Source organism: Aotus nancymaae, unplaced genomic scaffold (assembly GCF_030222135.1).
Source record: "Aotus nancymaae isolate 86718 unplaced genomic scaffold, 86718_ANA_hifiasm-v0.15.2.pri h1tg000089l, whole genome shotgun sequence".
NCBI classification, from domain to species: Eukaryota; Metazoa; Chordata; class Mammalia; order Primates; family Aotidae; genus Aotus; species Aotus nancymaae.
Genome location: NW_026988504.1, coordinates 25,362,322 through 25,387,815, shown reverse-complemented (window position 1 = coordinate 25,387,815; position 25,494 = coordinate 25,362,322). Strand labels below are relative to the sequence as shown.

At 43.8% G+C, this 25,494-nt stretch overlaps 2 protein-coding genes across 2 annotated transcripts; both read right to left on the bottom strand.

Annotated features, from left to right (window-relative positions):
* Positions 1-399: 399 nt before the first annotated feature.
* On the bottom strand, positions 400-5,127 carry KRT33A (keratin 33A). Its single transcript, XM_021673638.2, has 7 exons — positions 4,711-5,127; positions 3,630-3,712; positions 2,773-2,929; positions 1,372-1,533; positions 1,153-1,278; positions 757-977; positions 400-544 (listed from the first exon to the last, which is right to left on the bottom strand). Exons 1-7 carry the CDS (start codon positions 5,056-5,058, stop codon positions 427-429), a joined length of 1,215 nt encoding a protein of 404 aa, XP_021529313.2. The 5' UTR covers positions 5,059-5,127; the 3' UTR covers positions 400-426.
* A 12,107-nt stretch (positions 5,128-17,234) lies between these two features.
* On the bottom strand, positions 17,235-23,561 carry LOC110568889 (keratin, type I cuticular Ha3-II). Its single transcript, XM_021673639.2, has 7 exons — positions 23,151-23,561; positions 21,638-21,720; positions 20,198-20,354; positions 19,129-19,290; positions 18,913-19,038; positions 18,517-18,737; positions 17,235-17,692 (listed from the first exon to the last, which is right to left on the bottom strand). Exons 1-7 carry the CDS (start codon positions 23,496-23,498, stop codon positions 17,575-17,577), a joined length of 1,215 nt encoding a protein of 404 aa, XP_021529314.2. The 5' UTR covers positions 23,499-23,561; the 3' UTR covers positions 17,235-17,574.
* Positions 23,562-25,494: the final 1,933 nt, after the last annotated feature.

Here is a 25,494-nt window from a genome sequence, read left to right as displayed (position 1 = left end):
TAGGAGGTTAACAAAGGATTTTTATTGCATCTTCAGAGACCAAAAGAGTGACGAAGAAGATTTATTCCAATTATGTTCTGTTTCATAGCATGCGCACCGGCTCTAGCACACTTAATGGAATCATCTCTAAATCACATTTAGATACATTTTGTTAAAGTATAACATGTCATGCAAATGTGTCTTTATGATAATAGATATTACTTCATCCTGCTGTAAGTCTCCCTCTGTGACTCAGAAGACAGTCTGCAGCCTTATGCTGGACAATCAAGCCAGGGAACACAGTGGAAGGCTAGAGCTGACCCCTGGAAGCCAGGGCTGATAGGAAGGCTTCCACCTCTTTCCAAAGCATGGTCACTGTTGGAGATGTTGGGATGGTCGAGTTGAGGTGTGACTGATGCCTTCCTTCTCCTCCTGGGGGTCGGGCCTCTAGCATCCAAATGTGTTGCAAGGCCCGTACCGAGCACGTGCGCCACAGGGATTCGAGATACAGGGCCCTGTGGGCTTGTCACATGCATTGGTTGTAGCACAGGGGTTGCAGGGGAGCCTGTGGACAGAAAGTCATTGGAGCAAGTTAGAGTAAAATGAGCTGAAGAGATAGGAAAATACTAAAAGGGCTTTGTGTAAGAATATTATTCTTCCTCGGACTGCCTCCAAACAAAACCTTGAAATTATAAATTTATTTTCATCAAGAAGACTATTCATCTCCACAGCAACCTCACATGCCCCAAGGAGAATAATTACTAGCCCCACACTCACTTGCAGTCCTCACTCTCCAGCAGGCTCCGGTACGTGTTGATCTCGCACTCCAGCCGGGCACGCACGTCCAGCAGCACCTGGTACTCCTGGTTCTGCCGCTCCAGGTCACCGCGGATCTCCGCCAGCTGGGACTCCACGTTGCTGATCAGGCTCTGCACCTGGGACAGCTGGGAGCTGTAGCGGGCCTCGCTCTCCGTCAGCGTGTTTTCCAGAGAGTCTCGCTGTGGTGGGGAAGATCGGGAATGTCAGAGGGCTGATCTTTCAAAGCATTTCTTCATAGGATTCCAAGGAAGTCACAGCTCCAAGAGCTAAGGAGAGCGTGTGGTCCCAAGGGCAGCCCCGGGACTCTGCCTCCCAACATCCCATCGCTCACCAGCAGGGCTGAACAATACACACCAGGTTGTGCTGGGCCTGCAGCTCGATCTCCAGGGCATTGACCGTGCGTCTCAGCTCGATGATCTCCGCCTGGTAGGACTGCAGCTGCTCCGAGCTGGACACCACCTGCTTGTTCAGCTCCTCGGTCTGAAACACCCAAGGGGAGAAAGGATCAGACCCTGCCTCCGGGGCCCTGGGGTGGTCCTCGGGTCCTGAGTGGCCACGTACTTAGATGCTCACCTGCGTGGCGAACCACTGCTCCACTTCCCTGCGGTTGGTGTCCACCAGGGCCTCATACTGACTCCTGGTCTGGTTCAGGACCTGGTTCAGGTCCACAGCGGGGGCAGCGTCCACCTCCACGTTGAGGCGGTCTCCAAGCTGGCAGCGCAGGGTGTTGACCTCCTGATGGAGAAAGGGCAACATTTTAAATCTCACGAAGGATCTTGCTGCTCTCATTAGGGAATGCAATTCAAATTCTGATCATTCTTAAGCTTTCAAGAAATTTTGTTCCCTCTGATTCTCTCATTAATCAGGATCTATATTCAATGACTAATCTGCATAACCCACTTTTTACAAAGTACTTTCAAGCCCATGACCTCTCTCTGCTCTTTGTATTCCATGCACCACTCCTCATCTAGAGAGATTCAGTAATTTGGGCTCAGAGGTGATACACAGCAGGCCATGATTTAAACTCTGGTCCCCAAATGCCCAGTTCAGGGTTTTTGCTAGTGTACCACATGGCCTCATATGGTTGACTCTTAAGCACGGGTAATAAAAAGAAGAGAGTCTGGCTAAAGAGGAAATACAGAATGCTTACTTCAAAATCTGCCATCCTTGCAGAGAAGAGACTTAAAGGGTGATTTGTCAATTCCACCAGCATAGATTTTGCTGAAGGCAATAACTATCCGTTCACTTCACTGCTAAGTATAGGCTTAGGTGGATTTCAGACAACTTTGAATTAACCTCATCTCTACCACTTAATGCATTGCTTTAGAAGCTTCTTGAAGTCTTAATTTCTTCATCTTAAAATGAGAACTGCCTCCGGAGTTCTAAAGCACTTAGCACAAAGTTTGGCATATACTAAGCACTTGATTAATATTAACTGTCACCGTTTACATCGTCTCGGATTGCTGGTTGCATAAAATACATGTCTTCTTTTTTGTCCAACTGACTAAGCTGTGACAGTGAGTGTTTTGCTCAAGGCTGTTTCCAAGCAACACTGAACAGCAGAAAGAGCTCTGGATAGGAACGAGGAGAGTTGCATTTTGTTCCAGCTCAGCCCACTTTCTTGTGGGTCTATGCCCTCCTGGTTTCTCCAGCTACAAATGGAGAATTGGAATAAAAGATCGCTACAGCGTGCACCCTAACCTGGGTGCCAGAGAGGCTGTGGCTACGGCCTTGTTACTCAACTTTACTCATTACTGGGCTTGCCAACTTCCTCACTCTCCTTCCTGCCTCTGGCAGAAAAATCCTAATCTCGTGTCACAGATCTTTAGGTTACTCATCTCTACATATCCCTTTCTGTATGTAGAATTACTTCCTCGGCTAATTGCGCCTCTACTGACAGCCTGTCCTGGATCCTGTGGCGGTTGTGAAACAGGCTCTGACGAGTCTGAGCCCATCACTCTTCAAGGAATTCACCTGCTCGTGGTTCTGCTTGAGGCAGAGCAGCTCCTCCTTCAGGGACTCCACCTGGGCCTCCAGGTCAGACCTGCACAGGGTCAGCTCGTCCAGGATCCTGCGCAGGCCGTTGATGTCCGACTCCACCAACTGCCGCAGGGACTGCTCAGTCTCATATCTGTGATCATAGGAGGGTCAGGGACAGGGTGAGCAGGAACAGGCTTGGCCTTGATGCTGCTTTAGTTTGGTCAGGCAATTAGAAATTAGGGTTTGTAGTTTTTATAGCCATCTCTTTTGTTTAGGTTTTCAGCATCAAGCAGTAGTTTCTGGAGGAAAAGGCACTGGTAATTTTATTTTTAAAGATCCAGTGGACAGACTCCTGTGTTCCTAGCTACTCAGGAGGCTAAGGTGGGAGGATTGCTTGAGCCCAGGAATCTGAGGATCTGAAGTTACAGTGAGGTCTGATTGCACCAGTGCCCTCCAGCCTGGGTGACAGAGAAAGACCCTGTCTCTAAAAAAAGAGAAAAGAAAGCCAGTGGATTTAGGATAAAAGCTGATAAACTCTAAGATTTTCAAAATAATATACTTCCCACATTCTGTATTCTCATGAATGGGTTCTGTGCATAGGAGAACATCAGGGACCAGGATGTCTACACTGACTCACAGTATGACTGGGGATGCCAGTTTACAGAGGAGAAGCAGGAGTGAAGGCAGTCTAAAGCCTGGGGAAAGGATCTCAGCTACGGTGCGCAGTGGCTCTGTGAATCTTGGGGAAAGCATCTAGAACATAGCTCAGTCAGTGTTGTGTTGACAACAGGCTAAAGGGAAGGAGAACAGCCAGAGAAGAGGAATCAGCAACACCCTGCTTGCCCACTCACTTGGTCCTGAAGTCGTCTGAGGCCAGCTTGGCATTGTCGATCTGCACCACAAGCCTGGCATTCTCAGACTTGCCACACAGGATCTAGAAGACCCAAAACGTTCAAGAATGAGCAAGGACCTCATCATTTTTCACCAATGGCAGTCCTTACTAATTCACTTCCTTGGAAGGGTCAGGATGAGAAATCACTGTCTATCTTATTAAACGCTTTCTATATACAATAGGTACTCAATGACTATTTCCAAAATTATATTTGGAAAAAGAACATCAAAATATGCAAAAAGTATAAGCAGATAATCTTTTTTCTTTCCTAATGAGCGATACTGAGAAGCTGATAATAATAATAGTTGACATTTATGAAAAACGCCTACTATGTTTCTGGCATGATACTAGGAGCTGAGGACACAAATATCGGTAAGTGCTTGATCCTGCCCTCAAGAAACTTTCAGTCAAGTGGAATAGATAAATAGGTAAACTAGCAATTGCAAGGGGCTGGATCAGGGAAGAAGCCACATGCTCCCAGATGTCCCGGACAACTGGGACTACTTTGTCCTACGTAATTTCCAACCTTCCCGATTTTGGCCAAATATTTTAGGCTCTCACTGGACACTGTGCACCAGAAAAAGCCCAGAGGTATGAAGGTGAGGACGATGAAGTCAGTGTAAGTAGGAACCCAGAAGAGAGGCAGCCAGCAGTCCAAGCAGCCAAAAGCTCAGATGAGGGAGAGAGAAAACCACCCAATCTTTACAAAAGATTCCGTTTCCCCGGCTTCCTTTGGACTCAGTCCTTTTCTCTCACCTCAAGGATAATAATCTGGAGCTTAGCAAGTGCAGGGAAGCATTCATTTTTAATTACAGCTCTTTTATGCAAAGTGCTGCTACCTCTACATAGACTAACACTATGCAAATATTTAGACCTAACAGTCCCAAGCCTAAGATTAGATGGGCCCTCAAGAAAACAAAATAAAAAGGCCAGTGTTCAGCTTTGTATTCACATCAAGAGCTCACATTGTTTCTCAATCAGAGTTCAGATTCTCTCCTGACAACTTCCTGCTAGAGGCACTGTGTCACCCACCCCCTCACCTTCTGCTGGAGCTCCTCGATGGTCTTGAAGTAGGACTGGTAGCTGGGGCACAGCAAGGGCTCCTGCTGCTGGGACCGCTCCCGGATGAGGCTCTCCAGCTCCGCGTTCTCCCGCTCCAGCTGACGCACCTTCTCCAGGTAGCTGGCCAGGCGGTCGTTCAGGAACTGCATGGTCTCCTTCTCGCTGCCATTGAAGGAGCCCTCGCAGAACCAGTTGCAGTTGCTCACGTTGGCGGGGATGTTGCAGGCCCCGGGCAGGGTGCAGCCGTGGCAGCTGGGGGGCACGCAGGGCCGGGAGGAGCAGCTGGTGCGGCAGCTCAGGCTGGGCAGGCAGCAGTTGTAGGGCATGGTGCAGGGAGGGAGGGAGGGAGTGCCCAGCTGAAGACAGAGTCCAAAATCTCCAAGCTGCAGAGCAGTAGGTCTCCTTCCTCTGGAGAGCATTTATACCTCGTCTGTGGAGGGTGTGGACATGTAAGGCAACCCTCCCTTTTTTTTTTGGCTTATTTGGTGATTGTCAAAAGCTCTTCCCTCCATTTGTTATGTTTCTTCAGAAGAGTCTCTCCTCTCATAAAAGACTTTACTTGGGCTTCTCACTAAGTCAGGACTCCTCTTCCATGCTGTGCGTCATAACGTAAGAGCTTCGTGGTATGACTTCAAAGACCTGGACTCATGAAAGCCCTGGCCTTCATCAGTGGGGTGCAGCAGGTCAAGAGACAGTATTGCCGTTCTGCTTTCTGGCTTGAGGCCCCCAACTCCTTGGCGAGCCTCTGGCTCTCCTTGATGAAATGGAAAAGCATAGCTCTTGCCCACGTGTCTTTTGCTAAGTCACATTTCCAAATGCCGAATTCCAAATTCATGGTTCTCAGAAAGAGGAACGGATCCTTTCTGGGACAGTTCCTGATGGCCACGTTTCCTGATATGATGGGCCTTTTTCATACCATGATGATGTCGATCAACCAAATAATAGATAGCCACTAGGACAATTTCATCCAGGGTGCTGTAGTAGACACTGGGAGGGGTTGGAGATAGGACCAATGCTATGGGCAGAAGAAGCTCTTATTTTGTCCAGCAGTGCTGGACACTTTTCACAAACTAGACCCTTTCTACAAACATGATCTTCAAACACACACAATTGAGATGTCCATGACTCCTCACCACAACTCTTCAGGCTACACTGTATATTTCCCATTTTATAGATGTGCAAACCAAGGCATAGAGGGTGGGGGATAATAAGTTGTGAAGCCAGGATTCTAACACAGATCTCTCTTCTTTTCATCACAACATGTGTTTAAATATAAATGGCTTACTTCCTTCCCTTCTTCAGACCGGTCGTCTTTAGCTCCTCTCCAACCTCTGTTCTTACCTTGATCATGACATTGTCATGACTTACATGCTTGTCTCTCTCTATATATTTGAGTTCCCTGAAGGCAAGGGCAGGATCTAGTTTGTCTTTGAATCCCCAGCTCTAGGCACCCAGTAGGCACTGTTGAATGGGTGTGTGTAGAGGGATGAAGGGATGAATGGGAAATAGTAATCTGAGGCAGGAGTTGACAAGTGACAAGTGGGTGGTTCATACACTGGGAAGGGCAAGCACCTCAGGAATGGATTTGTGCTGGGATGGGAAGGCTTCTAAGAAACAGAAGGGAGAAAAGTAGGAACTGCAGGTGAGGAGAATAATGTGCACATGGGAATGGGGTGGGAAAGCCCAAGGCATGGTTGAAGGACCAGGGTAAGTCTAGGCAGCAGGAAGAGGAGGGTTATGAAGGGAAGTGGTGGAAATTAAAGCTTTATGGGGGATTGTATGGGGACCCTAGGTTAGGGGACTCAATGGTGAAGTGCAGCAGCTTGGACTTCCCTGGGAGCTGTAGAGCCAGTTTAACCTTCTGAACCTGAGTGTGGTGTGACAAAAGGCATTTTAGGAAACGTTTTAGCAAATGTTTATCTGTTTTAGAAAATGAAGGAAAGTTTGGAGGCAAAGAGTTCAGCAAAGAGGCTATTCCGACAGTCCAGGAAAGACTAGAATTTATGGCAGGGATGATGATACAGATAAATCTTAGTACAAGTGAGAGAGTTAGAGAACTGGGCTAAGGGAGAAGAGAGCAACAAGAGAAGAGCAACAAGGAGCTGAGGACCAAACTCTGGAGAATTTCCCAATCAGAGACCAGGAGAAGGAAAAAGACTCCGTGATAAACGGAGAAATGGTAAGAAAAAAATGAGAAAATGAGTTCATCCCAGAAGGGCAGGAAGGAGGGTGCTTCCAAGAGGAGGTAGCGTCAGAAGTGCCAAGTGCAGCAAAGGGGCCACGCGTGATCAGGACCATGGAGAGGATATTGGCTACATTGACCAGAAAGCTACCAGGACTCTTCGGGGGTCACACAAGTGTGTCTGCTGTATGCTGTATGCCTGTGCACATTCTTAAAGTAATGAATGCCCACTTCAGTAAACCAAGACTTCAAACACACAGAGTTGAGATATGCATTACTTACAGAAGTTCTGCTGCAATCCATTTGTATACCTGATTATAAAGCTTGGAGCTTTGATCTTACCAATACAGACTTTCATACAATAATTGGAGTGTGCTTTAAGCAGATGCCAGACTTGTTTGAACTTGATGATTCACAATAGTCTGTGACTTAGGAACAATTATCCAAGAAGCATGAATAGTCTGAACTGCCCATGCATATGACACCACTTCTGTTTTGTCGTAAGACGTAAGATGAGCCTTATTTGATATCCTAAAGAGGCAATGAGGAAAAATTTCAAGTATGTGCCTGAAGAGGCATACATTGCCGAGAAAGAGGAGGGGATCCCTATGTCCTTGCTAGCAGAAAATGAAGCAGAGCATAGAGATTCCAAGCCTTCCAGCCACAGCTACAGATCAGAAACCAGATGGCTTTGCATTTGGCTCTTCTCTTCCTCCCTCTCATCTCCTAACATAGGTCCCAAATATGAAAATGGTCAAATGAGAGAGGGAAAACCTTGGAACAAGAGAGATATTGGGGATCTTAATGTCATCTCATCCAACTTTGTTTTACAAAGGGGAAACTGAGGCTCAGAATGAAGAAATGGCTTGCTTAGTATCATCTAGTTAGGACCTAGATCTTCTGATTCCCAGTGCATTACCATCCCCATCACCATGCTACTGAAATGTTGAAGAATTTCACAACCAATCTGATCTGCACTTGAGCCTGTTGTCCTACAAATAAAGGCTTTGTTGTGATTGGCATTCATGCCCTTATGATAACTGCTGACTTTGCCCATTCCAAAGGTGAGCTACTAAGAAGGGATGAAGGGAAATCAAGCTACCTTTAGCTCATGAATTGACTGGCATGAGGTCTGAGCTTCAGGTGAAGGAAAAGACAAGGAGGAGCAACCCTTGGAGAAACATTCTGCCATTGACTGCTAGCCCATGGTCCAAATCAGCTGCTAGAACCACCTCATACTGATCCGCATCTATAAACTATACTTCCCGTACACATAAAGAATAATTAAATTTCTTTTCTGAAAATACTATCTAAGTCACATAAAACCTACAAGCTTAGCATGCTGGAGCTACCTACCAAGGACCTAACTGGTCATTTCACTCAACTCTTTCATTTTAAAACTGGGATAACTTTGACCCAAAAGAAGAAGTGACTTGCCCAAACAAACAGCTTGTGAAAGTGTCTAAATTGAAAAGGGATAAATTAGACTAGAGAAATGGGATAAGGCTTTTAGTCTTTATGAGAGAATTCGGGCTAAGACCACTGAATGATGCAAGTCTCTCTAAACACTACACCCTTAGTGAAAAGGTAAACTAGTAAAATAAAGTACGCTTATTGTTAAAGGAAGATTTTAAAAAGCTGAACTATCTCTTGTGGGATCTTGTAGACTCTGATTTTAAAATAATAGTTAATATTAAAATAGTAAAATTCTAAAAAAAAAAAGTAGCAAAAATCTCCTTTGAGATTGTTAAACTAGTGACCTATTTATTATTAAGCTTTGAGAGTTGAATCTATGCTACTCATATGATTCAAGAACCTTCATGCTGATAAATTAACAAAACACCCAAGGAAATAACTCACAATTAGCAAGGAGGAGAAGACACAAGAAACAGAAGATTAGAGCCAAGAATATTAAAAACTATGTTTAAAGAGCTTATAAGACAAAATAAGGTATCAAATCCCTTTAAAAAAAGGTAGCCACTATGCAAAAAGAGTAGGCATGTTTTTAAAAATGTCAAATAGAACTTCCAAAAGTGAAGAGTATAATTTAAAGAGCAAATTTTAAATGTAAAATTTCATCCCTAGGTCTTTTGTGACTTCAAGAAGTCAAAATTTTCTTTTGATATTATTCAGGGTACTAAATTTTCACTCATCTCCTACTGAACTAATGAAATTTTAATTAAAAACAAAATTGTAGCTCTTGTAATTCTACTGGACATTTTTAGATATTTTATACTTCTCCTATTAAGTCACAGAAATTGTTTAGTTGTTGTATTTGTTTTGTCAGCTTAATTTTATTAATAATTGTTCCACAGAGCTTCACAAAAATCTTTTCACAGGGTTCTAGGAGTCAGTAAATTTAACTGTTTTTCTTTTACTTTTTTCATTAAATGATACATTCATTTTTATAAAATTAAGTTGACTCAATAATTTTTTGTCTGAGCATTGATGTAATTTTGATAGTTTTTAAATCGAATGTCACATTCTGTTAAGATATAAAATATGCATTTCTGCCTCATTATTTCCTTTACTTTTATGTATTCAATCACTTTTTATATATCAAATTGCTTTAATGACTGAAATATCCCTTTCTTACAAAGCCAAATAAAGTATTGTCATCTCTGTTAGAATTGCATGTATTAAAGCCAAGTCTAAAAGAGTTAATAATAAAAGAGACTTTCTTTTCTACAAAAGTAAAATAAAATAAATTTTAAAACTCGATTGATAGGTTAAACATTAAATTAGACAAAGATGAAAAGAGGAATAAGTCGACTGGAAAATACATCTAAGGAAATTTACCAGAATATAATACAGAAATATTCAGACCTTAAAAATATGAAAGAAATGACAGACAAGCTAGAATGTGAAGGTCCAATATCTATTTGAAGGAGTACAAAAATGGTGGTATGAAGAGCTTGGGGAAGTCTTTCCCCCTAGAAAAACATCTATTATTAAGCCACTCAAAATTAGCAAAGACATCAGTCAAAGGCTCTAGACATTGATTAAAGGGCTTACAACAAACTGAGAAACATTTACTTAACAACAACAACAACAAAATGGAAACTTGGTAAGAACACTGGGGGCTACAATGTTTAAATGAGGGACTTCCATTATTTCTCATGGCTCTGCCTTCCAGAATCACCATGGGCTGGGCAGTTGAGTGGCAGTTCCCAATCCTCCCAGCAGCCAATACACATCAGCAGGTCCCATTTTTTATAGCTCACCCACTTCTAACCCTAATTCTCTCTACATAAGGAGGATCCAGGCAGGGTGGCTTGAAGAGTACAGTCCTTCTTTCCTACACACCTCTGTGTTACAAGAGAGATGTTCCATTGGGCTCCACAGTTAAGATGGCAATATCACCCAAGTTGATCTAAATGTTCAACACCTACCAAAATCCCAGCTAGCTGTTTTATACAACTTGGCATGTTGTTCCTTTTATTCATGTGGAAATGCAAAAGACCCAGAATAACCAAAACAATCTTGAAGAAGAAGAGCAAAGTAGGGGGATTTCCATTTCATGATTTCAAAACTTACTACAAAGCTACAGTAACCCAGACAGTATTCTATTGACATAAGGATAGACATATAGACCAACAGAATAAAATTGAGAGTCAAGAAATATACCCTCACATTTATGGTCCCTTAATTTTCAACATAGGTCCCAATATAATTAATGGGGAGAAATAGTCTTTTCAGTAAATAATGCTGGGACAACTGGACATCCACATGCAAAAGAATAAAACGTTTGACCCCTTTCTTACACCACAGGCCAAAAAAATGACTGAAAGTGGAGCAGAGCGTAAATGTTAACAGCTAAAACTAGAAAACTTAGGGAAAAAAATATAGAAGTAAATCTTCGTGATCCTGGGTTAGGATCATGCACTTATTCCTCCATAATACATGTTATATGTTACAACATGGATGAACCTTGAAACATACTATGTAAACAAAGCCAGTCCAAAAAAAACACATATTGTTTGACTTCATTCATATAAAATGTCCAGAATAGGCAAATCTATAGAGACAGCAGTGATTTCCTGGGCCTGGAGGGTTGCAGGGAATGGAGAGTGAGTCCTAATGGGTACAAGGTTTCTGTTAGAGGTAAGAAAATGCTCTAAAATGGTAGCAGTAGTTATAACTATCATTATCCTAAAAACTATTAGATTTTATACTTTAGGTAAGTAAATTTTATAGCATACTAATTATATATGTGACATATTAATTATACTTCAGTGAAGCTATTTTTTTAAAAAAAGGAATTCAGGAGTAGAACATGGAGTATAAGACAGAAGTAATATTCAAAAAATACAATGGCTGAGAATTTTCCACAGGTATTGAAATACATGAATTAATCAAGAAGCACGTAAGTCCTAAATAGGAAAACTAAACTAAAACCATCCCTAGAAATAACATAGTTAAACTGCACAACACCAAAGACAAAGAGATGATCTTAGAAACAAAGAGAGAATAAATAAAAGAATTACCAACAATGGAAATACAGATTTGCAATAGGCTTTTCAGCATCAACAACAAAATCCAGAAGATAATGGTATAATATTTCCAGAATGCTGAAGTAAAATAGCTGTCAACCTAGAATTTTATGCAAACTAAATCATCATTTAAGAAAAGACATTTTCAGAAAATAACAGAGGAATCATCACTTATAGATTCTTAGTCAGCTGTGTGTTGCTACAACAGAATGCCACACACTGGGTAATTTATAAAGAAAAGAAATTTATTTATCACAGTTCTATGGGCTGGGAAGTCCAATATCAAGATGCTGGCATTTAATGGGAGCCTTCATGCTACATTGTCCCATGGCAGAAGGTGGAAATGCAAGAGAGCATGACAGTCAGAGAGCAAAAGGAGGCCAAACACACTTTATGACAAGCCCACTCTCATGATAACTACCCCCCTCCCATGATAAAATGACATGAATCTACTGATGAAGGCAGGGTCCTCGTGGCCTAATCACTACTTAATGGTCTCACTTCTTAATACCAACATATTGGCAATTAAATTTGAATATGAGTTTTGGGGGGGCATTCAAACCATAGCAAACTCTATAAAAACTACCTAAGAATGTATTTCAAAAAATAGAAAGTTAAAAGCAGAAAGGAGGAATAAAGTCCAAGAAACACCGCAAACAAATACACTGGTAAACATGTAGGTAATTCTAAATAATAACAATGACCAAATTTCGGAGCATAAAAATAAGGTAAGGCTGGACGTGGTGATTCACATCTATGATCCTAGCACTTTTGGAGGCCAAGGTGAGAGGATTGCTTGAGCCTGGGAGTTCAAGACCAGCCTGGGCATCGTAGAAAGACCCTCGTCTCTACCAAAAAAGAAAAAAAAAAAGTTAATGAGCTAGGCATGGTGGCATGTGCTTATAGTCCCAATTACTTGAAAGACTGCAACAGGGGGATAGCTTAAGCCCAGGAAGTTGAAGCTGCAGTGACCTATGATCATACCACTGCACTCTACCCTGGATAACAGATCAAGATCCTGTCAGTCAGTCAATCAAACAATCAATCAATAAACCAAGGTAAAACTTAAAGTAAATAACATAAACAAAACTTTTTGACAGGGCACAGTGGCTCACACCTGCAATCCCTACATTTTGAGAGGCCAACACAGAGAATCACTTGAGCCCAGGAGTTCAAGACCAGCCTAAGCAATATAGGGAGATCTTGTCTCTACAAAAATAAAAAGTAAAAAACTAGCCAGACATGGTGGCATGCATGTGTGGTCTCAGCTACTTCGGAGGCTTGAGCCTGGGAGGTTAAGACTGCCTTAGGCCATTGTATTACTCCATTCTCACACTGCTACAAAGAAATACCTGAGAATAGATAATTTGCAAAGAAAAGAAGTTTAATTGCCTCACAGTTGTGCAGGCTGTACAGGAAGCATAGAGGCTTCTGCTTCTGTGAAGCCCTCAGGAAGCTTCCAATCATGATGGAAGGCAAAGGTGGAGTGAGGTTTCTTACATGATGGGAGAAGGAGTGGGGGAGTGGGGGAGGTGCTACTCACTTTTAAACAAACAGATCTCGTGAGAAGTCACTCACCGTTGCGACAACGACAGTACAGAGGGGGATGATATCAAACCATTCATGAGAAACTGCCCCCATGATTCAGTCACCTCCCACCAGGCCCCATCTCCAACACTGGGGATTACAATTCAACATGAAACTTGGGCAGGGACAACACCCAAACTGTATTAACTGTGATTACACCACCGCACTCCAGCCGGAGTAACGGAGCCAGACCCTGTCTCCTAAAAACAAAAAACAAAAACACCTTCTGTGGGCTTGTTTTTTATGCAAGAAGAAAGAGATTAAATTAGAGAGTGCTAAATCAAGTGTGCACATTTAAAAATTAAGAACGCATATTTAAAGGAAGAACAAAGAAAACATCAATCCACAGGTGTCAGAAAGTGGGGAAACAATAAGCAAAGAAAAAAATCATGCTTAGTAGAAAGCACAAAGTAAGGTTTTTAAAATAAGCCCCCATCATCCTGGTCAAAATGGTGAAACCCTGTCTCTACTAAACATACAAAAAATTAGCTGGGCATGGTGGCACGCGCCTGTAGTCCCAGCTACTCGGAAGGCTGAGGCAGGAGAATTGCTGGAACCCAGGAGGCGGAGGTTGCAGTGAGCCGAGATCGCGCCATTGCACTCCAGCCTGGGTAACAAGAGCAAAACTCCGTCTCAAAAAAAAAAAATAAATAAGCCCCAAAAGTCAGTAATAAAATTAAATGTAACTAGATTAAACCCTATTTCTCCTCATCAGACTAGAGTGCCCGGACCACTTTATCCAAAAGTTTCCACCTCCTATTCTCGTCCCTTGCTTATTTTTCCTCTCAGCACTCATTGCTTGACATGGTCGTGCTTGTTTGCCCCTTTTTATTGTCTGTCTCCTCCCACTTGAAAGTAAGCTTCTTAGAGCAGGTCTTTGCTTTGTTCACTGCTCTGCCCAGCCGGCACCATCATAAGCACTCAGTGATTATATGTTGAATTGAATTGAATTTATAGAGAAGAAACATGAATGACCAATAAAAACATTTTTCAATGTTTAATTTCCCTAGAAATTTTAAAATTACAAAGTGAGACAAGCTAGTATTGTACCCACATTTCATCAGCAGCATTGCCTTGTCACACTAGATGTCCAATCACAGATCGTAATAATATCGTGGTGAATTTTACAGCCAGTGTATCTTGCCAAGTCAGTAAGCTGAGTAGTGCCAACTGAAAAATCACAAGATTCATAAAGTTGGAAAAGAGAGGTTTATTTCTCATAAAAGGCTGGAGACTCCGGGTTGGCCATCCTGCAAGTGGGAAATGTAGTCTCTGGCAGAAGCCAAGAGTAAGCACCTTGAAGGGGGAAAATGTGAGAAAGGAATGTATGCTGAGCTAGGTGGCCAAGTGTACTATTTAATAAGCTATAAAAGGAGTCATGATTATGAAAAGACAAATGGAAGCCTGTGCAATTGAGCTTCATGCCTCTTCATGGGTCACATGTTCAAAAATGGTGGCATTAGCATGATCCAAGGATGGAGTTTTTGGCCCTCTGATGTCGAAAGGTGAGGCAGGGGATGGGAAAAATCTCACTGCACATCCTCTGTAGACTGGTCAGAACCACTCCGTGGTTGGTGTCCCTTATCAGGAAGGAACGCTGGTGGGCTGTTGTGTTGAAACTGCAAAAGGGAGGATGAATCAGGTCACAGCTTCAGATGACTGGCTGAAGGAAGGGTTCATCTGTTTCTTATTTTCTGGAGCTGGTTTCTGCTTACTCCTTAGGAAAGAATTCTGGTTAAATGTTAATAAAGAAGGGGCATACTGGGACATGTCTGACCTCCCATCGTGTCTTGGTCAGGGACTCTTTTTTTTCTTCTTTTTCCTTTCTTTTTTTTTTTTTTTATTCTACTTTAAGCTCTAGGATACATGTGCAGAACATGCAGGTTTGTTATATAGGTATTCACATGCCACGGTGGTTTGCTACACCTATCAACCCATCATCTACATTAGGTATTTCTCCTAATGCTATCCCTCCCTAGCCCCCCACTGCCAGATAGACCCCAGTGTGTGATGTCCCCTTCCCTGTGACCATGTGTTCTCATTGTTCAACTCCCACTTATGAGTAAGAACATGCAGTGTTTGGTTTTCTGCTCCTGTGTTAGTTCACTGAGAATGATGGTTTCCAGCTTCATCCATGTCCCTGCAAAGGACATGAACTCATCCTTTTATATGGCTGCATAGTATTCCATGGTGTATATGTGCCACATTTTCTTTTTCCAGTCTACCATTGATGGGCATTTGAGTTGGTGCCAAGTCTTTGCTATTGTGAACAGTGCTGCAGTAAACATACATGTGACTCTGTTTTTAAGGTTTCCCTTTGGTCCCCTTGGCCAAGACAGGGTCCGTTCAGTCAACTGGGGACTTAGGATTTTAGTTTTATTTCTCAGTGGTGACACTGACCCTTCCCAATTTCCTTTGTCCTGAGAAAAAGTGATCTCCCTGACATTCCTTTCTCTTATCCTCCAAGGAAAGCACCATGGTAGAGACAAGAACTAAGAACCGCTTTCCCTAGACCCATGTTTCCCACTGACACAATGCCATCAAACATAGATACAAGTTTTGCTTAATATTTTATACATTGAACACTAAGAACAAAGTGTATTTACTGTGTTGGGAACTTGGAGCTCTCACTCACAAAGCATGCAACAGGGTATTTGGGAGGTACTGTTCCTGGTGAAGGCAGCTGAGAGGTAACTATCAGTGGACAGTGATCCTAGCATGTGTGGAGAACTGCCAAGATAAATTGAATAAGGGTGATTTGCATGAAGCATGGAGGTGGCTCCTGGGAATGAACTCACCCTGAGAAAGAGAGGCTAGAGTCCACACACTGGGTCTAAGATGTTCTGAGCACAGCATGCAGTGCCACTCAGATGATCTTTCAAGGTCTCCTGCCTAAGCTGCAGCAACATCAACAACAAAGGAGGAAACACTAAATGAACTAGAATATGAGACCACAAGAATTTAAGCCTGGCCAGGCACAGCGGCTCACACCCATAATCCCAGCAATGTGGAGGCTGAGGTGGGCGGATCACTTTAACCCAGGAGTTCAAAACCAGCATGGATAACCCGGCAAAACCCTGTCTCTACAAATAATACAAAAATTAGCCATGCATGGTGGTGTGCGCCTGTAGTCCCATCTACTCAAGAGGCTGAGGTGGGAGGATAGCCTGAGCCTGGAGAGTTCAAGGTTTCAGTGAGCCATGATCGTGCCACTGCATTCTAGCTGGGGTGACAGAGTGAGACTCCATCTTCAAAAAAAAATAAAATTTTTTTAAGAATTTAAGACTGAGATGTGACAATAGACGGCATCAACCCACAGCAAGGAAGACAGTATCGGCATCATCTCAAGGGAAGAAGACATAATTAGCAGATTGGTTATCTGGGGACAATCTGCGGACTCACAGCACACACCGTGATGGGAGCCATTAACCTTGGTTAGACATCAGAGGGCACCAGTAGGAGCCGGGCACCAGCACCATGGTCACTGTTAGCATTTGCAGGCACCTGACTTGTAATATCCTAATCTGAGTCTAAATAACTTTGTGGATGAGGGTCCCAAAATACATATGTAGTTTCCATGGTTAAACAATTCAAGTGAGAAAAACTTTAAAAATAGGTTGGGTATTGCTCAAATATGGAAGATGGCAAGATGGTGCTTTTTAACCGTTGAGTTATTCAGTATTTCACAAAGGAGGGTTTCAGAGATGCTTTGAACACTGATAGCATTGTGTCTCCCCAGGAGGATGTATGAGCTCTGGGTGCTTGTGTGAAATTAGTTTCACTCTCTCATAGTCACACCTCCTGTGTAACTGACAAGCAGAGAGTGAACTCTGGATTCAGTCCTCCCATTGCTCCTTCCCCACTGTGAGTAGTAGTACAATTCCTGGTATTTGGTAGGTGTTCAATAAATGTTAACTTCTGTCATCCTCTGGTAGGGACTTCAAAGAAAAAGTGGAACTGCCTGGAGATGTTAACCGTTGCATTTTACTAAGTAAGGTCCCAGGAGAAATACGTTTATCATATTCAGATGAGGCCTCTCGTCTTAGTGAACCCACCTGTTTTACGCTGGCCTGAGTGGATGCTAGGACTCACTGTGCTTAATGAATGTTAATGAAGGTGCTGAAGACCTTTTAGGAGATGACTAACCTATAAAGTCCTCCTTCTGCTTTCAAGTGGCCTTATAAGACACACACAGAGAGTCAACACTTTGAAAAGAATGAATACAAATGAGAATCATGTCTGCTTTGCAAGAGGAAAGTTTATTAGGTGATTTGGGGAACTTCAATAAAGGTAGAAGCAGCAGAAAGAACAAAACGCCTCGTGTGACACTGTGACAGCTCCAGACTTTCAGACCATCAGAACACAAACTGACTTCAGGAGAGAGGCCTGGGGTAAGGAGGATCAGCTGGGCCTCTGCTCAGAGTCAGGCCCAAATGCGGGGCATTTGTTCTCCTTCCAGACCCTGATTGATGGTGACGCCTCAGGGTGAGGTCCAGTGGCTGATGGTTGTCAGAAAGGCAGAACTGACCGGCCAATGATAGTTGTATCTTCATGCTGTACTCCTGCTGGCCCCAGGGTATCTAGCACCCAAATGTGTTGCAGGGCCCACAGCGGGACCGAGGACAACAAGAATTGGTGACGCAGGATCCAATAGACTTTTCACATGCATTGGTGGTGGCGCAGGGGTTGGAGGGCAGCCTGGGAAACAGAAGCATTAGACTGTCAGCATGAGAACTGTGATTAAAACAAGGGAGGCTCAACCCAGGGAGACACGGAAACAAGCAGAACCCGTTCTCTGATGTCCTAGGAAGCCGTGCCTTAGTTTGGATCACTCCTTCTACAGAGCTGACATACAGTGGCAGACATGAGCAAAGAACATGCAAGGTGGAATCCCAGCTTTCTTTCTATGACCCTGGACACACAAGGAAGTCAATTCCTCCTTCTAAGCCTCAGCTTCCCCACCTGTAAGGTAGGCCTGATAGTACCAATCCCACAGAATTATGAAAACTCCACAAGATTGTGTTCACAAAAATATTATGTTCCCTGGCAACTGCTATCCCCTGTTAGTTATTGATCGTCATCCCTATTGACACTCAAATACTTATCTAGAAGACGGTGATAATGATTCCCACGCTGCCTGCCTCAGCTGATACTAACAAGAATTAATGAAACAGTGGATTTGAAAGTTCTGCTTAAATCAGAAAGAGTGATGACTGTTACATTTTTGTTTTCTTTTTCATGGTGACAAGACACTCCTGAAGACAGAAAACTTGATTTGCACATCAGCATCCAAAAAATCTCTACTGGACAACACAGTCAGGTGCACTGACTATCTTTTGAAACAAAAAATATCTTTAGCCCGGGTAATGTTAGCAACAAATATCCTGTACTTCCCACAGCTGTAATATAAAACTCTGGCCTCTACAGACCGGCATCTGAAACTTGATCTTTGAAGTCCCTATTTTATCCTATAGTAGAACTGTGCATATGCCTTGCAGGGATGCTGCCTACTAGGTACTTACTTGCAGTCCTCGCTCTCCAGCAGGTTCCGGTACGTGTTGATCTCGCACTCCAGCCGGGCACGCACGTCCAGCAGCACCTGGTACTCCTGGTTCTGCCGCTCCAGGTCACCGCGGATCTCCGCCAGCTGGGACTCCACGTTGCTGATCAGGCTCTGCACCTGGGACAGCTGGGAGCTGTAGCGGGCCTCGCTCTCCGTCAGCGTGTTTTCCAGAGAGTCTCGCTGTGGTGGGGAAGATCAGGAATGTCAGAGGGCTGATCTTTCAAAGCATTTCTTCATAGGATTCCAAGGAAGTCACAGCTCCAAGAGCTAAGGAGAGCGTGTGGTCCCAAGGGCAGCCCCGGGACTCTGCCTCCCAACATCCCATCGCTCACCAGCAGGGCGGAACAATACACACCAGGTTGTGCTGGGCCTGCAGCTCAATCTCCAGGGCGTTGACCGTGCGTCTCAGCTCGATGATCTCCGCCTGGTAGGACTGCAGCTGCTCCGAGCTGGACACCACCTGCTTGTTCAGCTCCTCGGTCTGAAACACCCAAGGGGAGAAAGGATCAGACCCTGCCTCTGGGGCCCTAGGGACCTCGGGTCCTAAGTGACTGCGTCCTTAGATGCTCACCTGTGTGGCGAACCACTGCTCCACTTCCCTGCGGTTGGTGTCCACCAGGGCCTCATACTGACTCCTGGTCTGATTCAGGACCTGGTTCAGGTCCACAGCAGGGGCAGCGTCCACCTCCACGTTGAGGCGGTCTCCAAGCTGGCAGCGCAGGGTGTTGACTTCCTAATGAAGAAAAGGTAAGAAATAAACTCACAGAAAGAAGTCTATAAATAACTTTGAGGCAGTTCAATATAATGGGAAGAAAATTGCATTGCAGATTAGGAAACATGCATTAAAGCCCAGTTGTCACCTCTGGAATTTATGGGCTCTTCTCTGAATTTCTTCTCTCATCTATATACAATAAGTCTGCTTCATTAAATGATTGCTAGTATTTCTACTCAATCCAAGATTCTACCATTTCTTTCTTATTTCCCCTTTGCTCAGTGATAAGCCTGACATGATAATTGGCTTATAATTGTTGCTACTTAAATATAGAGAAACCAGGTTTAATTCCTATTTATTTCATGGGATACTATTAGAGTATGACACGTGTTTTCATCATGAAAACATCTAATATTTGAGACATGCATCTGATTTCCTAGTATTGCATTCAACCATGAGATCTGAATCAACCATTAATTGAGTTATTTCATTTCTCCCGTTTTCCCCATCCATCAGTTCATTCATCCATCCACTCATTCATCCATCCATTTATCCAGACTGAGTTCTAGTTATCTAGGTGAAACAGAGTATAAGAATGTCTTCCATCTCCTTCCAGTCTCGGTCATTAACGTGGCACCTCTTCAGAAGCTAATGGATCGCATCAAACAGTAGACGGTAGTTTAAAGATATTTGTGTGATCTTTCAGCCACACATATTTGGCCTCAAGGGGAAATAGGTCAGCTTACTACACTCCTTTATGTAAAAGAGGTAAGCACCATTCATTCCCCAACAAACCCCAAAGTATGTTTTGAGCAACCAGCAAAATGTTGTTAGTTCTAGGGTGCTTAGCAAATCAAGACCTACCTTATCCTACTCAGGTGGGTCACGGAGCTCTCAGTGTTGGGATAATCGGGGCTGGGACTCTCACCTGCTCATGGTTCTGCTTGAGGGAAAGCAGCTCCTCCTTCAGGGACTCCACCTGGGCCTCCAGGTCAGACCTGCACAGGGTCAGCTCATCCAGGATCCTGCGCAGGCTGTTGATGTCCGACTCCACCAACTGCCGCAGGGACAGCTCAGTCTGGTACCTGCACACACAGCCAGAGATCAAAAGAGGTCAAAAAAAAAAAAAAAAGACTTTGTTTCCTGGCCTTTACTTGGCTGACATAGTCAATTTCATTCTACTTTGAAATATTTTGAATTTTAAAAATTTTAAGGGAGAAAATACCCCTGTGCTGAGTGAGAAGGACTATTTTGTCACTAAGACGCACAGAAAAGGTATTGGTGGAATGCCTGTGTATAGGTTAGTCTAACACGCACTACATTTGTTCTAAGAATCTCATTTACAAGTTGCTATCAGCTAAGCCCCGCTGTTTTTGCCATCTCAAGTGAATCGGTGCCCTTCGTAGGCCTGCTTCAGGCTGTCCTGCCATCCTTTCCAGCTATGCCAAGAGGCAATCTAGTGCTGTTGAAGAAACACTGAATTCAGAGTCAGAGCCAGTCTTGCCATTAAATGGCTGTAGACAGATACCCTAATCTCTCTGAGCCTTGATTTCCTCATCTGTAAAATGAAGACAAAACTAACATCTCATAGGGTTGGACTGAAGATGGTATAGGTAAAATTACATTGTAAGCTGTAAGGTTCCAGAAAAATGCCAAGAATTCTCATGATTGTAATAATAGACCTGAAAGTATTGATTGATTCTCTGAAAGGCAATGGATTTTGCCTCCCATTTTTGTGGTTTAATAAATTCTTTTTGGTGGGTTGACAGTGACTAACGTATACAAAGAGAACAATGTGAAAATCTCCTGGAGTTGAAAAGGAGTAAGAATGGATGGCGTATTACAATTAAACTGAAAACACAAGGCTGAGTGCGGTAATCACAGAGTAAACACAGGGCTCACACCTGTAATCCCAGCACTTTGGGAGGCCGAGGCAGGTGGATCACTTAAGGTCAGGAGTTCAGGACCAGCCTGGCCAACATGGTGAAATTCCATCTCTACTAAAAATACAAAAATTAGCTGGGTGTGGTGGCACGTGCCTGTAATCCCAGCTACTAGGGAGGCTTATACGGAAGAATCGCTTGAACCCAGGAGGCAGAGGTTGCAATGAGCTGAGATTGCATCACTGCATTCCAGCCGGGGTGACAGAGGGAGACTCCATTTCAAAAAAAAAAACAAAAACAAAAACACAGAATCTGAGCACCTATTGAGGAGACTTTGACATTTAACCTAACCCTAACCTAATGCAAGAATCCTCCCAATATCATCCAGAAGCTTCTGCTTGCGCACTCCCAGGATATGCAGCTCATCACTTTGCAATTCAGCCTGTCCCATTACTAGACTGCTTTGATGGTTAGGAAAATCTTACTTGGTTCTGAAGTCATCTGTAGCCAGCTTGGCATTGTCGATCTGCACCACCAGCCTGGCATTCTCAGACTTGCTGCACAGGATCTGGGGACAGGATTGATCATGAAATGGGTTATACTAAGAAATGCCTTGTGCCCTAAAGTGAAATGCTATTTTCTTTCAGCCGCATTCCTCCCAAATAGCTTTGAGACCTTTCAGATTTTCAGCTCTGGGATAAAAGGAGGATTTGATCATAAAACTGACCATTTCAAAACCAGGACAGCCAATGTGAATTCATCATGAATTCTTATCTGTTTCTGGCTTCCTGCAATATTTGAGGTTACTGCTGGGTATCCAGCCCTCATGTTGCATGACCAACCATCCCAGTTTCCTTAGGACTGAGAGCTTCCGAGGATGCTAAAATGGGAAGAATCCCAGGCAAGCCAGAACAAGGTGGTTATCCAACACTCATACCACCTTTGATCCACCTGTTGACTTCTCTCCACTCTCCCCTCATATTGCCCAAGTTCGTGCCTTTGCAAAAAGCTTCTTGCTCTACCCAGAACACCCTCACCCACTAGCAAGACCTCAGTATGTGCTTAACCCACGTACTTATTCAATAACACTTCTTATGACCTTTGTGTGATCATTTTGTTTCCACATCTGACTCCGCTGTTAGACTGGGAGCTCCTGAATGAAAGAGACCGTCTTACTCAGTACTTTATCCCCCACCCCAGCACTGTGCCTAATACTCTCCAACTCTGGGTAAATAAATGAATGATATTCAAATAGCACAATCCTGTTCTGGCATCTGCTTTTCCAGATCTACAGAACAGTGGTTAGTCAATTTCCTCCAAGAATCAAAGGCTTGTACGATTGGATATAAACTCCCACTCATCCTTCAAACCCCATTCAGATATTGCCTCTTCTGGGATTCCCTCCCAAACCTACACCAGGTATTCCATCCCAATTCTCTGTGGACTCTTTACTTCTCTCCACTTCTCCTCCAGAATGTGTGACCCCTAATTGTCATCTGTATACATGGATGCTCCAGAGGATGGTCCATGTGTCTGTAGATACTTCTGGAGTCAATGGCTGTCTCATGTTGTTATAAACGCTATCTATTGCTACAGCTTTGAAAGGCTTTAAATATTTGAAGATTTACTTAGAAAATTCTTAGCATAGAAAATAATTCAGGTGCATACTTTGTAAAAATGCTATAATGCTCTGAAAACAAAACCAGGGTATCATAATCAAACTAAAAAATCAGATATTCTGGTTTGGGGTAAGAAGCCACGTAAGACTGCTGTGACTGATTTTGGTGAAATGCTTTAGTCTAACACCAGCCTGTATCCTTCCCTTGTGGCTCTACAACAGATTTTCTAAGACTACTTGATGTCATACCTAAGTCAATGAATCTACATCTTTATCCTTCTCAACGTTGCTGTGAACAGACTTAGGTCCATTCACAGGTTAGTATGTTAAATACAGATAAATAGTTCATTAAACTGGCAGTGTGGTGCCCACCCCCTCACCTTCTGCTGGAGCTCCTCGATGGTCTTGAAGTAGGACTGGTAGCTGGGGCACAGCAAGGGCTCCTGCTGCTGGGACCGCTCCTGGATGAGGTGCTCCAGCTCCGCGTTCTCCCGCTCCAGCTGACGCACCTTCTCCAGGTAGCTGGCCAGGCGGTCATTCAGGAACTGCATGGTCTCCTTCTCGCTGCCATTGAAGGAGCCCTCGCAGAACCAGTTGCAGTTGCTCACGTTGGCGGGGATGTTGCAGGCCCCGGGCAGGGTGCAGCCGTGGCAGCTGGGGGGCACGCAGGGCCGGGAGGAGCAGCTGGTGCGGCAGCTCAGGCTGGGCAGGCAGCAGTTGTAGGGCATGGTGCAGGGAGGGAGTGGAGCTCTGGAAGTCAGTTTCAAAACCTGATTCCTTTTCTCTGGGATAAGCCCTGGTCCTCTCAGGGCTTTATATTCTGTCAGCAGTGGGTGTGGCAACCACGTCAAGCATTCCCCCTTTTCACCTCCTTTGCTGATTTTTCCATCTGTTATTTGGCCACTTCACCTGAGTCCTATACCTCATAAAATGTTTTACTCTGGCTTCTTGCTAAGTCAGGACTCCTCACAAAACACGCTGATTGATTAAGTAAGAGCTTCACGGTTCGGCTTCAAAGTGACTGATCTTGCCCGAAGCAGTGCTTATCCACGGGACATTAAGCTGGAGTGACAGCTGGGCCCTGTCCCCAGAGTAGAGGGCACATCTGTGTCTCTTTCTCCTAAATGAGGAAAGGCTTCTGTCTCATCCAGTTCATATTCAATTAGATCTCTCTGAGAAAATCCATGTAAGGAAACCCATCTAGAAACTAGACTATGTGATAGGGAATCCTGGAAGCCGAGCTCAGAAAGCAGGTACAAGGCCATTGGTTCAGGGACCCTTTGCAGCTCCATCCAGGCAGATGGAGGCAACTCTCCCCTCTTCCTAAGGGCCTGCAGGAAGCTACCCGCCTCTGTTTCTACTACTATTCAGTGTTCACCAGAACTATAAGAACACTAAAATGTTTGGAGCACCTACTCTGCATGAAGCACTGTGCTCTGTGCCTGTGCACAGTGTGACTCTGTCATTGGTGATGGCTCCTGCTTGCTGAGCCTCCACTGTGCACCAGGCACTGTGCCAGGCACCTCCTATGCACCAGCTCCTTCAGTCCTTTCAAAATGCTGCAAGGCTTTGTAGATAAGAACACTAAGCCTCTGAGAGGTATCCCAAGGTCACAGAGCTCCTACGTGGTGGAGCCAGGATTCAAACGCAGATCTAATTCCAGTGTCCACAGTCTCTCCATCATGTTACGTGTCTCTCTCTTCCAGTCGTCTCACTACTGAGATGCAATAATGCAGAAATGCAGATTGAGCTCCACTGAGCTCAATCAGTGCTGACAATATCCCAAATTAGAATGGGCCAAGAAATAACAAGCCTGCTCTTTACTTATTAAGGAAACAAAGTCACTTCTATTCTGATGGAAGGAAGTTTACTAAGTGAAAATGCATTATACCCACTAGAAGCTTGGAAAAAAAAAAAAAAGGGAACGCTCAGTTGATCTGAAGTGGAAATATCCGAACCTAGCTCTCCAAAGAATACGACCCTGCAAAGCCACCACTTTGTCATGTGCTTGAAGTGGCATTTTATGACCATTGGCACATTTTCGCAAGCAGATGCTCTGCCCTCATCCATTCCAGATGGAGCTATAACAATGAGGATTTTGTGTTTAATCTACTAGTGCTCAAATCCTGAAAGAGACTCCTCCAAGTTGTTTCTTTTGGAAGCTACATATTAAGTCTTGCCATACAGGTATTCTTTTCCTACGGGTGATCTGCCATTGCTCAGATCACCCTTCCTTCGAACTTGCCCTCACAGCCTGGGACACATTCTTTTGGTTATCCTCATTCATTGAAGGCCAACCTTCATCTTCTAAGGGTGTGTTTATTTTTGGAACCAGCCAGATGTCATTTGAAACCACACCTAGGGAGTAGGGTAAGTAACCAAGCTGCATACCATCTTTAATGGTTCAGAAACACATTGTGACTGCAAAATAATAATGTGCATTTTCTTGGGTGACTCTGGAAGTCATTTCCAAGGAGAAGCTTCAAATATACTTTTATAAAGGACAGCAGCTTTGGAGCAAATGTGTGGTCTTCCAGAGTGAATGCATTGGAGGTACTGATATCCTCCCCTACAATCACAATCCTCAACTTACAATGCCTCCTGCCTCAATCTCTACCATTTTTTTATTTTTATATTTTTTTTTTGAGACAGAGTCTCACTCTATTGCCCAGGCTAGAGTGCAGTGGTGCAATCTCAGCTCATTGCAACCTCCACCTCCCAGGT

Excerpts from the sequence above, each read along its gene's own strand:
- KRT33A (XM_021673638.2), bottom strand. The coding sequence starts at position 5,058 with ATGCCCTACAACTGCTGCCTGCCCAGCCTGAGCTGCCGCACCAGCTGC. Across the intron at positions 1,534-2,772 it reads TCAAGCAGAACCACGAGCAG|GAGGTCAACACCCTGCGCTG; the intron begins GTGAATTCCTTG and ends TTTCTCCATCAG. Across the intron at positions 978-1,152 it reads TGCAGGCCCAGCACAACCTG|CGAGACTCTCTGGAAAACAC; the intron begins GTGTGTATTGTT and ends TCCCCACCACAG.
- LOC110568889 (XM_021673639.2), bottom strand. The coding sequence starts at position 23,498 with ATGCCCTACAACTGCTGCCTGCCCAGCCTGAGCTGCCGCACCAGCTGC. Across the intron at positions 19,291-20,197 it reads TCAAGCAGAACCATGAGCAG|GAAGTCAACACCCTGCGCTG; the intron begins GTGAGAGTCCCA and ends TTTCTTCATTAG. Across the intron at positions 18,738-18,912 it reads TGCAGGCCCAGCACAACCTG|CGAGACTCTCTGGAAAACAC; the intron begins GTGTGTATTGTT and ends TCCCCACCACAG.